This window comes from Lissotriton helveticus, chromosome 1_1 (genome assembly GCF_964261635.1).
Source record: "Lissotriton helveticus chromosome 1_1, aLisHel1.1, whole genome shotgun sequence".
Taxonomy (NCBI): domain Eukaryota; kingdom Metazoa; phylum Chordata; class Amphibia; order Caudata; family Salamandridae; genus Lissotriton; species Lissotriton helveticus.
Window position 1 is genome coordinate 747,719,981 of NC_136057.1, and position 13,535 is coordinate 747,733,515.

Below are 13,535 nucleotides of genomic sequence, written 5' to 3' on the forward strand. Positions count from 1 at the left end.
GGCGGTAAGTGATTAGCCCAGCATCACAGGATGTTGCGCGTCCTTGCCGAGACTCACACCAGGTTCCCCAGCTTTGAGGTTGACTACCCTAGCCGTTAGGCCAACTCATCTCCTGTTCTGTGGGGCTCATGACACCTTGACTGGAATTGCCCAAAAGTGAAATTGAAACCCAATCGGCCTTATCATTGTCTCCTTTAAGCATCCCAAAGAAACTTTGAGGGAACAGAACCTTTGAGCCAAGAGACTTTCTACATTCTGCTGCCTTTCCTTATTTTCTTAACCTGAATTAACTGCTGGTTGTGACTCAATGAATGTTCCCAAGGATGAGAGCTGATAGAGCCTCAAACTAAGCCTGTCTGTTGCATACATTTCATGTTCTACTTAACGTGAGTTGAATATTGGCCCTGGTGGTATGTCTTCCACATTTTTCCTCCAGAGCCTAGTTATTCATCTAATCCCATCTTTATGGTCCACTAGATAACACTTTATCTATTTTTGCCCACTTCCTTAAACTGAGCTTAAAACTGTCCATACTGAATAATAGAAAGTGCTCGACCTTCTTCGAGAGCCTAACAACTTACATGGACTGACCTTGTAGGCCTATAGGAATGCATGGGGAGTTATTCCTTATTAGCGATTAGCAATTAGCTAATCGCAAATAAGGAATGTGTAGGAATCGCATTTCTTTATGCAATTCCTAAATGAATCCCGTTTTGCAAGTCCTTAATAGCGATTCGTTATGAATCGCTATTAGGGGCTCGCAAAACGGGAGAATGATGAATCAGGCTGTTAATCTCCCCGTGCCTAACAAAAATGAATATGTCGTCATGTAAAGCAACTGGTGCTCTGTAAGGGGCTCTGATACCTGATACCTTCGGGTCAAGTTTGCGCTATATCAAACTCTGGGAAAAAGAAAAAAATAAACTTTAAGGAGACAGATCATTGTTGTGTCAAATACTACAGAGTGTATCGCCAGCTCTTCAAAAGGTCCATATCATTACTGATCTGTCCCGAGTCACTGACCATTCCTTGTTTTCATGGCTGTTACTTTCAGAGACTTTTAAAATAATAAGTTAGTCCCAGTATCATCACTGATCTGTCCACTCTCACTGACTGTTGCTTCTACAGACATTATTTTGTGAGGATTTTAAAGTTATAAGTTGTATGCCATAATGACTTTCTGGAACATCAAGTGATACTTTTACTCCTACCCATCTTTGGCACTTTTACTCCTGCCTATCTTTGGCTACTGGATCTCTATTCCTGTGATATCAACATCGACATCAAGTAAAAAAACACCATCAGAACCTCAATGATCCTATTCCAAAGAGAAGTGGAGTTCTCAGAAAATTAGGCTTCCAAATTCAAGGGGCATGGTGGCCATTAAAGAGCTTGAGAGAGGTATGGGAATGCTTTTTCAAGACTTGCTGCATTTTCAACCCCTTGAATTTAAAGGTAGGCATGATGGATACTTCATAGTCCGAGGGGAATGTGTCTGCAATACTGAGAGGATGTAGCACTAAGCTTTCCTGCCTCTTCCGAGCCTTACCAGTTTGTCTCGCTTGCCTAACTCACTTATGATTCACCTGCTATATTCCTCTTTCCAGAGGCATGGTTGGGGGAGAAGAGCATGAAAAAGACAATGATTGCAATGAGATGCCTAAACAAGTGGAAAGCAGATAAGCTCCTGGCTGCTGATACATTGTGTTTATTTACTGATTTTACTGACTCTCTTTATTGTTATATACTGGGATACAGACTGTTTTATGGATTTCTGTAATGTTGGGTGGAATTGAGCTTTTCAATGAATCTTGATTAATGTCTGTTTGAATTTGAATGTGCTTTTAAATTCCACTGAACTCATAGCGGTTCAATCTTGGGACCTATCATTCTCTGAGATCCTAGACATGGCTGTAACCGTTCAGTTAGATACGCTAGCTGACGCCCTTACCGGTACTCCAGTCACGGTGTACTTTGCGCCCACTCTCTTGTGGGAGATATGGTGACCCGAAGAGCGGCCATCTCGTAGGCCAGCTTTCTAGTGGTTGACAGAAATGAACCGGGAGTTAGAAACCTCTTGGACACCATTGATAATCTGGGTCTAGAACATAGTGTTTGTTCCCCAACACACTGCGCCGGACATATCCTAGATGGGACTTTCTCACACTTAGGCTCTATAACTATTATTCCCCCGATTATGCTACCTTGGTCAGATCATAAATTTATTCAGTTTGGAATTATATGGCCTCCTACTAATCCCTCAATTGCCCTCACCACTAGTGCCCCTAGGACAGTTTGCAAATGGGGTAATATGCTAAAATACCCTGATCTAACTAATTGTGCATTGGGGCTTAGACCTACTTTATCAGACAACACAGCCCTAGAGACCCAGAGCTTTAACTCTTGGATGACCACACTCAGCAATATATTTGCACGCCCTATTCCTCTGAAAAAGATACCAATCACTAAAGTATCATCTTCTTGGTATACCCAGAAGCTAGCTGACTTACATCTTTTTTGTAGAGAACTAGAGCGAACATGGCAAACAAATTAACCAAGTTCAGAATACCTCTGAAAGCCTATCAAAAACAAATCATAGTTGAAAAAAAAGCTTATGATACGAACCTATTAACAGCAGAATCAGACCAAAATGTTATTTTTAAAATTGTGAAATCATTTACTCATCCTAAAATAAACCAATACTTTCCCCTTCACAAACATTGTGTAACAATATTGCCACTTTTTAAAAAAAAATTCAAAAGTTACAACTAGATTTTAACATGGTATATGCCCTCCCCACAGATATATTATCAGTGCCCCCCGACCAAGGCTGGTCCTAATCTTCAGACTTTCCTTACCATCAGCTTAGATCAGTCAAGCCAAGCCATCCTCTCCTGCAAGTCTGGATCACCCTTTGACGCATGCCCTCCGGAAGTGCTACATGCTATAATAGATATCATTTATCTGGGTATCAATTATATAACTCATTCCTACCTTTTAGCTGCTGAAATTCCTACTGATTGGAAAATTGCTGCTGAAAACCCCTTCAAAAAAATCAACTAATGGACCCTACCACTCTCTCCAACCTTCTGGCTCATCTTTGTTATCTTGCCTAAGTAAGATTGCGGAGAAATTGGTCAATAGCCAACTGACCACCTTCCTAGATGAGGCCAATATTCTGCACCCGTGTCAGTTTCAACCTACCATTCCACTGAATCTGCACTGCTAGTAATTACAGAGACCCTCAAATTTGCTTTGTACGTTGGGAAAAACCAGTACTAATTCTATTAGATCTATCAGCTGCATTTAATACCATCTCCCATGATATCTTAGTACATCGTCTGAAGACTTACGGTATTACCCACCTAGCCTTGACCTGGCTGAAGTCTTTCATTACCTACCATAGGCAAGTGGTTATTCTTGGCCACTAAAAAGACACAGAAATCTGCCGTTCCACAGGGATCCGCCCTCAGCCCGGTTCTTTTCAATGTATAAATGGCCCTCCTTATAGAATTGATATCCTCCTTCAACATTGAAACCACCTCATATGCTGATGATGCGCAGTTGAACCTAGTGCTTGACCAGATTTCCACTATTGCAGAGGAGCAGTTTCAATTATGTCTTACAGAATCCATCCCCTGGGTGCAATTCAATCACCTTAAATGTAATACTGAAAAACTGAGATCATGCTATTAGGAAAGGCACATTATTTTACCACGAGATTATGGTGACCAAAAGATATTTCCCCTCCATTGGACACAGTGGAAGTGGTGAATATTCTAGGTATACAATTTGATACATAACTTTCCTTTCACCCTCAAGTGCAAGGGGTGACTTGGAAGTGTTTCCAGTTTGTTAAAACCTTAAAAAGGATTTTTAACTTGATACAGTATATGGCAAGAAAAACATTTGCCATAGCTCTCATTACTACGAGATTGGATTTTTGCGATAGCCTGTATGCAGGGACCAATAAGACAATTAAAAAAAACTGCAGACAGTACAACATGCTGCAGCACGTCTGGTGCTTAAAGCTACCCCGCCAGTCTTCAGCATCAGCAGCCCTCAAGGTTCTACATTGGCTGCCAATTCATAAAAGGGTATACCTTAAGATTTTGCTTATCACTTTCAGAGTGACCATTGCATCAGGTCCCAAATACATAGCGGCCAGGTTCCCTACTTACGTCACTTCCCGTCTGCTCAGATCTTCAGATCTTCATCAGCAAACCTCCTAACACCTGTAGCGATTCTGGACATCAGGCAGAGGGCGGGGCTTCAGGGTCGCAGCAGCACTACAACTCCCAGAACACCCTGGGCTCAGGCAGTCCGGAACCGGCAATCGAGACAGGGTATTTAAGCGCCTCCCAGGAAGTGCGCGGCGCTTGTCAATCGTTCCTGATTCCTGGCCTGAACCCAACCACAGTTTACTCCTACGCCGCAGCTGAGACCGCGGACGCTTTCCTTCCCGCTGTGGACACCGCCGCAGCTGAGACCGCGGACGCTTTCCTTCCCGCTTTGGATACCGCCGCAGCTGAACCCGCGGACGCTTTCCTTCCCGCTTTGGACGCCGCCGCAGCTGAACCCGCGGACACTTTCCTTCCCGCTTCATATTCGGAGGTAAGAACTAGACTCGCACGGCCGTGCTTTACCTACAGTTCCCTTGTTGATTTTTCCCTGACTTGGGTCATTTAACTTACCCCGAAATACATTATCGGGCCACATGAAACTAAGCCTGCATTGTGGGGCATATATTCGCTTTCAGACACGCCGTAACTAAAGACTTTCTATAGGTCATGTGCTGTAACAGCCTGAGGATTGTTATAGGCGTTCAACACGACGGATACATTTCTTCACTGAGGTCCCGGCATCCAACGCAGTGGGGCAATTAGTGAGTACCCCCTACCTCACCTTTCTGTATTTGTCTGGCTCCGCCTTCAAACCGAGTAACGGTGTCCTTTATTTTCTTAGCTGTGCTGAACTCAGAAGACTCGAGACCAAACCTAGAAGGGTGCCCCATCGACAACATATTTCCTTTATTCTATCCCTTCCCTTTTCCCCGGATTGCGATTCTTCTCAAGTGCGTTCGAATCACTGAGAGGGTTGGCATTTAAGGGAATTGGGAGGTCTCTCTTCAAGCTGTGGTCCCTGCGGGCTAGAAGAAGACAGGTTAGTGACATAGTGTTATCTGTTTGGGTTACTAACTGTCTGTTCCAGTGACACACCTCCTCCTTTTAGGTGTGAAATCTGTAGCTGTCCTCGGAGCAAAAGCCTGAAACTTGCTTCTTGGCCATCTCAGACTCACACATTCAGACTCCGCCTTTAGGAAATTGCTGGCAACGTGGATCTTTGCAGCACCAGATTCCCTGTGCATCTTGCTTACCTGATCCTGCATTTGTCTGCAGCAGTCTTGCGTTCTTTTCCTCCCCTCCGCACAGCACCAAGATGCTCCTTTGGAGTGATAGTGCGCTTTGTAAATATTTTATCCACACAATTTAGCTACTGTTGACTCAGGCCTGGTATGAGCCAGCTTCCATGAAAGATCCAACTCCTTTCTGCCTCTGTACTCCAAAGGTTGACCTTCTGTTTTTACCTTTCACTTGCAACGTCATACTGTAAAGATCTCTTCACTTATTTTTACTAATAGTACAATGTCTGCGCCAAGTTCTCCCATTGTCAACTCCTGTTTTCCAGAGACCATCCTTCCCCACACTGCCACCATGACAATTTACCCTTTTGGAATTGTGTTTGCATTTGCAAAGAGAAACCAGTTACTTGCAACTGAACAGTAACTAAATTCAGGTGGTGTAGAATTTGCATAATTGTTTCTTCCATCTGCCTAAAACAATGCCCCACAGCGCACAAATCTTCAGACCCTCTCATAAAACACCACATGAATATATATGAGATTTCGTCCTATTGACATATGCTGTTAGATTGTTCAAACGTTTTGTTATCATGCTATCCCTTTTGGTTTTTAATAGTTTTTTTCAACCAACCCTCTTTTTTTCTCCATCATAAGATGTCTCTTTTTTAAATCAATGAATAAACCATTGAACCTCCTACGATGCTGACATGTTTTCAAATATCTATCATTCACTTTGTTTCTCTTGATAACACCAATGGCAGCTGGCAGGGAACAGGTTGGTGAGGATTGGGGGAACAGAATAAAAAAAAACACTTACCTCCTCATGCCTGCTGTTTCTCCTCCGTCATTGCTTCTCTTACTGGCAAGTCCTGCAAGCAGGAGGTGCACAGGCCACTCACGATGCTGCAGTGCAGTGTTTCGATTGGTCTGAGCACAGTGGTTCAGCGCTCAGATAGGGGTTGGGAGCCTGTGCATGTTCTCCACCCAGGCGGTGTATTACAGCCCAGGTGGAGAACATGCTAAGTGTGCATGACTGTTTGGCTGGCCCAAGATGGTCAGACAAATGATCATGCGCACCTATTGGGCACAAACCACTCCTCCTCCCAGGCTTTGACACGAGCCCTGCCCTAACCCAGCCCCATAGCTGCGAAAAATAAAATGATAATAACAATGTTATTATCATTTTATTTTTCCTTTTTCTTGCACTGAGAGCAGTGGGGCGAATCTCCTCCACCTAAGCCTTTGCGTAGGAGCTGCCCCTGGATAACACTCCTGATTTTAAAAGCCTTCAGGAGCGGGAACTACTGCTGCCTGTGGTCCAACCTAATCATACATGTTATTGCCTACATGTGTGAATAGGCATTAGCGAAATTTTAATGATGCCACCAAAATTCATTTTATTTTTGGATTTTGTATTAGGTAATATTAGTAAAATCTTGACAAATGTTGCATTTCGCAATTTTTGATAATTATTTGCTTTCAGGAGGCTTCTTTTTGCAGAAAACGTCCCACTAATAGAAATTCTGTGCTGAACCCAGTCTCCGCTGGTATTCCTTGACTCTTTTGTTCTATGAAGTCTGCACTCAACTAAAAAAAGTCACACAAGATACTCACAGTTTGCTCTAAATGAGTAAGAGTGTAACATTTTCATGCAATTTTGTGAAGTCCTACTTGAATCCCTACTTGAATGGTCTTCCACTAGCACAGTATTGTAACACCATATTGTACTTTGCCACTCAAAAGTGTTTAATGCAAACTATGGTATTGTCCTTCCTTTGTAATGTGCTGTTCTTGACTGGCAATTATTTTTCTTGTATTTCCTGCAAAGGTGAAATCTTTGCCAGTTGCAAAGAACTACAGATAAAGAAAAACATAAGGAAGGACGGGGAATTTCTTCTGAATCTCAAAGGTCAAGATATCAAGGTAGGCTAAGGCTATATGTATGAATTATAGCCATACTTAGCATTTTACAAATTGCCTGAGATGCTTGCATTAACAACATCAGTCTGACACTCAAACTGTTTGTCCTGTGTGGCTGTTATAGATCCATGTGGTACTTAGGATACTGCACGAATACTGGTAGACCAATAAGGGCAAATGTGTGCTTTTGTGCCAAAGCATTTATCACCGGAAGCAATGTATAACATGTATCACTTTAACCATATCCAGTAATGAAACATCCAGGTAATACACAACTGATGTTTTTTTTGTAGCTAAAATATATACTGGGAGATTTTTTTATTTCAATGTGGCCACAGTATTTATCAACTTAGCACTGATATAACGTTTCGGGAAGGATCATGTTTGCATCCTGCCACAACTCTGAAAACACATATACTCCCCCAGTTTCACACAGGATAATACTTAAATGTATTAATAGAGATGGAAATCTACCAATAACTGGAGGAGTGACAAGGACTATATTGGGATCCAAAGACATTGACTGTTGTAAGTCATTGTTTATTTTATCATCTTGACATGGTAACATATAGCTACTTTTGTTGACATATCGGTCTACTTAGTCTCCACCTAGCATTCCATCAACAATAAAGCAACAAGACTTCATGGTTTTTGGAACAGTATCAATATTTCCCGATATCCTTTATCTGTGTGCACTGACTTTTCACAAACACCAGAACAACGTTAAACTCATCACTATTACCCAATCAGTTCAATTAATCTATCCACTACTTCATCACAGTGATAAGTATTTAAAGGCACTCCTACAACCCATCTTGCAATTTACAAATTTTACCAAAAAAGAAGAGCTCCCACTGTCTCAAGAGTTAGATATTGGAGCTCGTCGATTTGCAATACTAGTTCCCAATTTCAACCTAAACTTTCTCACTATGGCTCTTAGATCGTGCAAAGAAGATTTCTAATAGAGCCAACCCTTTCAAAAGAAAACTAATTTGGATTATAAGAGGTCAAGAAGTTGAATCATAAGGTAGACGTCCGGGCATAAAGTGTGGCCTGCATTTTTTCATTTGTAAAACAAAGGGTACCGGTGACCAAAGGTTTGCTCAGAAGTCCGCAGCTAGTGCAATTAAATATCGGCACGCCGAATACCAAGGCTGGTAGTCCTCAATCCACCACCTCCCTCTTTATTCAACCAGCAGATGCTCCCTGCCCCTTCATCTCACATTCACAGGTTACTGTTTTCTCCCTATGTGTTTATCTTCCACTGTCATTCCAATCTGTGCTTTATACGCTCTCTTGCACTTGGTAAATATTCGATCCTGGTTCCAAACAATAAGTGCCAGTGCCCAAAAAATAAGTACCTGTAACTACCAGTTCAAATTAAACACTGATGTCCTGTTCTTTTTTTTTTCCTGTTTATCTCAAAACTCCACATTATTTTTACCAAGCTACTGTAAAGATTTCAGCCCATCATATCCCATCTTCTTATTTAGTACATTGAGAATATTGAGATTATGATTGTGAGATATCCTGTTGTTTGTTGAGGAGGGTGTAAGCCTTCTCTGGCAACAGACACAGTCCTCGTCAGGGTGATCCACTAAGTTAACCTGTGCTTAACCCTCTAGTAGCTTGGCACAAAAGCAGTCAGGCTTAACTTAGAGGAATGTGTAAAGTATTTATTCAGCACTTAAACAATAATAAAGTGAGAACACAGCAAAAGAGAAATCCCAAACCAATTTAGAAAAATAGCATGCATTTTTATAATTTATATGACACCTAAAAGACAAAATTCAAATTAGTAGAATTGCAGATAGGTAATTCTAGATGTATGGGTAAAAGTAGTGCTTAAAAGCACATAGTGCCAAATGTGGATGTTTGGTTGCGCAGGACCAGGACAAATTAACAAGTTAAGGCACCACCAATGGAGTGTGGGATGGTTACAAGTACCAAGTTAGGCCCATTGATGATTATACCTTGAGTCCGGATACAAAATGTTGCTTGTGTCGGTACTGCATCACACTGTATCAGTTCTGATGAGGAGCTGCGAGGGCTGTGATGTGGGCTTGCATCGAGGCTGCACTGGTGCTGATGTAGAACTGTGAGTGTTGTGATGCTGGCTTGCATCAAGTCTACTTCGAGCTGCAACAGTTCCAATTGGGTGTTGCTAGGCTTCATCAGGTTTGTGTTGCACTGCATTGGTTCTGGTGAAATCCACAACGTGCTTGGCAGAGCACCTTTAGCTCCACTCCAAGGGTCCATGACTGGAGAGACACCACTTGGAAGGCTAGGACTCACAGCAGGCCGAGTTCAGGAGCTGTGTTCAGGATGGTTGGAAACTTTCTTTCCTTAAGGCTCTGATTAGGTGGACCGCCAACAAGTCCTTGGAGTCACTTTGATGGTCCTGGGTTCAAGGTGGAGATCCAGTCCTTCTCACTTAGGCAGCAGAGATGCAGGGTAGCAGAGCAGCAGTTCTTTTAGGAGAGCAGCAGACAAGTACTACTTCTGAGTCTTCCATAGGTCCAGAATTGATATGAAGAGTAGGTCTGAGGGTCCGATATTTATAAATGATGCCCACTTTAAAGCAGGAGAGTATTCTGGGTTTCCCCCTTACATAGGTTTGCTGCCTCCCTGCCCTAGTCCCAGTCTGTTTGGGGGCACAATAGGCTAGTGTGAAGTCCTTAGTGCAGTGAGGTATGAAACAGCTGTGCCCCCAATCAAGTCAGAGATGGCCCATCCTACCAACATCCACAACCTCTATTTTGATGCTGACTGGAAAGCAGGGCTGCTGTCCTTCTGAGCCGTAGCCAACAGACTGACCGTCCTTTCAGCAGCACAGCATTCCTTCTTCCTTGTAGAGTTTCCACAGGTCCAGAAGTGTACTGAAGAGTTGGTGTCTGAGGGCCAGTATTTATACCTAGTTTTGACTTTAAATTGGGGTGAAGCTTCTAAAGGTAGTCCTTTAAAGTGCACAGGTGAAGTGCCTTCTGGACCCTGGCTCCAGACTAGCTACTGGGGCTGTGCAGCCCTTTGTGTAGAGGCTCAGGCAGAGCCTTTCTGATGTGCAGATGTGGTAGATGACAGCTGCTCCCGGTCATTATCTCAGAGTAGCCCATCTTACCAACACCTATCGTCTCTTTGTCTCACTGTCTGAGAGCACTACATAAAGACCAGCTGCCAGCTATGCCATGTGATCCAGGATCAGGCTGCAGACACCAAAAGATTAGGACAAGAAAATTCAAACTTTCTAAATGTGCATTTTTCAGAATTGTGACTTAAAATCAGAATTTACCATTAAAGATGGTTTTGAATTGCAATTCCTCCTGCACCAAACTTGGCTTTTCAACCTGCTACCTATCAATTGTTAGCACTTATTAAAGGTAATAAGGTAACTCAATGTTATCCTTTGGGAGAGGTAGGCCTCACAGTGTTGAAAAACTATTTTGTGAGTTTTTCACTACCAGAACATGCATAGTTTAAAAGTACATTTCTAAATATTTCATTACAATGCACCCTGCCCTATGGGCTGTTTAGGCCCTGCCCTAGGTGTGAGGTATATGTAATAAAGAGGGAGTTTAAGGCTCGGCAAGGATTGTTTTCTGACAAGTTGAATTGGCAGCTTAAAACGGCATAAAGGCTTCAATAGAAGACCTGGACATGTTTTAAGGGGCTCCTAAAGAGGGTGGCACAATATATCCTCTATCCCCACTAGCAGCATTTAATTTAGCAGCCATGGGTATATGGTATACCACTTTACAGGTGACCTATAAGTTAATGAAATATGCCAATCAAGTGTAAGCCAATTCCATCATGTGTAAAGTAGAGACCACAAGCACTTTAGAGGTGGTGTGCAGTGGTAAAGTGTGTAGAGTCCCATGGCCAACACCAATGAATTAGCAAAAATAGGAGTGAAGGTAATATGTTTGGGGAGGACCCTACAGAGTGGACCAAGTCTAAGTCCAACAATTATCTTCATATCAAAATGGTAGCTACTTGAATCATAGGACCTAATGATATCAACTCTTCTTCCAGCCTTAGGACCGGAACCGAGGTAAATGTATATTTTAATACCCAGATATGCTCTCTTAACTGTTTTCTGAATTGTTTCCCAGTCTTAATAGGCACTTCTCTAACATGGACCAAAGTAGACGCTATTTAATTTCCTACTCCTGAATATACATCTGCAAAACACACACCCCATAATTATGACAAAGGAAACTAACCACTTAAAAGTGGGGAACCCAGTTTAATTTTGCAAGTTAATTTTTTTGTTCCAATTCCCTGTCTTCCAGAAAATTGTTTCAATAATGTACCATGTCTCCCTTTAATTATATAATTTGTTATGGTTGAATCCACATGTACAATTTCGTAGAATGGTTATAGAGAACATTCTTGGCCTGGAAAATTCTTTATCAGTGTCATATCTATTCTTGATGAACAAATACAGAGGAGACTGGAATGTGAAGAGGTATTTAGTTGATCAGATAATTCCCCCCACCCTGAAGAAAATAATTGACACATTTGACAGTAATCAGGAGAATGAGGAGCTATGAAAACATCTATGAGATGTTATTCTAACATTAAGACTTGTGCTGAGTTGGACCCATATCATGGATGAATGCACAGTACTTTAGACAGACACTAACTGGTTTGTTATAAATTTGGTTTAGTCTAGGGACTACTAAGTTTGCATACTAGGCATTCTAAGAAAATATGTCCATCCTATTCTTATGATGTGTCATTGCAGAAATGCATACAACCTTTTCTTCTTTAACATGTGTGACCACTTGCAGCAGCCATTTATAACCAGTGCTGTTGTCAATAATATATTAAATCTGTATTCCAATTTTGAAAATATTTTATTCAGAGTGGATCGCAATCCGACCTACCTAATGCATATTGATGAGGTAGCTTGATAAACTGCGGCTTACTCCACTTGGATGGCTTCTCAAGGACGGTGGCCTGCTGGGATCCGCAGACTACCATGTCAACAGGTTTCTTTTAATGCTTCTAGGTTTTCTTAAAGGAAAAAAGGTTGTGTTTATAAAAATCAGTTTATAAAATAAAATTGTTGGGGAGTTGGCAGTGGTACCCTATCCTGCACCACTGTCTACTCCACAGTACTCTTTTTTTTTAATTCATCAAGGGGGATGGGTCGCTTCTGTGAATGCATTACTACCCCAACTATGAAGTTGGAAAATGTTCAGTGTTTTGGGAGGAGATTACGGTTGCAAAACATTGATACATCTCATACTGATTTGAATTTTGGAAGGGATACCTACAACATGCCCCTTCCAATTTGAGAATTGGTATATATTCACAATCTCATTTCAGGAGTCAGTAAAAGTTTACAGTCCCCTAATAACGGATTAGTACACCTACTTTGTGATGCAGAGCATTTGTGACCGCAAAATAGATGTGTACATCAGAACAATGGTTCTTTATTAGCACACGTATTCCTCCAGTGGTCAGCCTCTTGTGCCCAACTGTAAGCTTTGATTGATCTATAAACAGCAAACTTTAATCTGCTGCTTGATTAACTCTGATTGGTGAGATTGAAGGTGTTATTTGATATGGCTAGACAAAGGCTGATTTTTGACTGTGCCAAGTGTAAATAGCTGACACTAAGGGGAAACACCCAATTCAAATTAACCATGCTTTTAATGAGACAACAGCAACATAGGTTGCCAGAGAGTTATTTCTCCTTTTCCATTGCTCACCTTTTCCATTTCTTCCAGTTTGCCCAAACTGTGTCAGCTGGCTTCATCTTGTCAGCATTAATGCCCAGATTTTTACAACTTGGCAGAAGTCGAAAGTTAGCAGATTTCCACACTACTTTCCCACTGGGAGATGGATATACCACCCCTCATTTTCAAAAGAGCTGTTTTAAATAGCGTGCAGGCACGGTATACAACCTTTACAACGCAACTTTTACCACGACCTACCATTACCACGCATTTTTTACAACGCAGGATCCATTACAACGCATACCATTACCACGCATGTATTTACAACGCAGGTACTTTTACAACGCATACCATTACAACGTAAGTATTGGTAAGTATATTATTTTATTAAAAATATTATTTGGGTTTTTGGGTAAAGGGGTATTTTTAAGGTTCAGGGTCAGTTTTCAGTTTTTTGGGTAAAGGGGTATTTTTAGGGTTCAGGGTCAGTTTTCAGTTTTTGGGTAAAGGGGTATTTTTAGGTTTCAGGGTCAGTTTTCAGTTTTTGGGTAAAGGGATATTTTTAGGGT

The 13,535-nt window shown here is 41.7% G+C and overlaps 1 protein-coding gene across 1 annotated transcript in view; it reads left to right on the forward strand.

The window, feature by feature from the left end:
- ADAMTS20 (ADAM metallopeptidase with thrombospondin type 1 motif 20) overlaps window positions 1-13,535 on the forward strand; it is a 1,463,844-nt gene that overhangs the window by 1,376,263 nt on the left and 74,046 nt on the right. Inside the window, exon 34 of the mRNA XM_078648053.1 lies at window positions 7,191-7,285. Within this exon, the coding sequence (XP_078504179.1) occupies window positions 7,191-7,285 (95 nt within the window). The remainder of the gene's footprint in view (window positions 1-7,190; window positions 7,286-13,535) is intronic.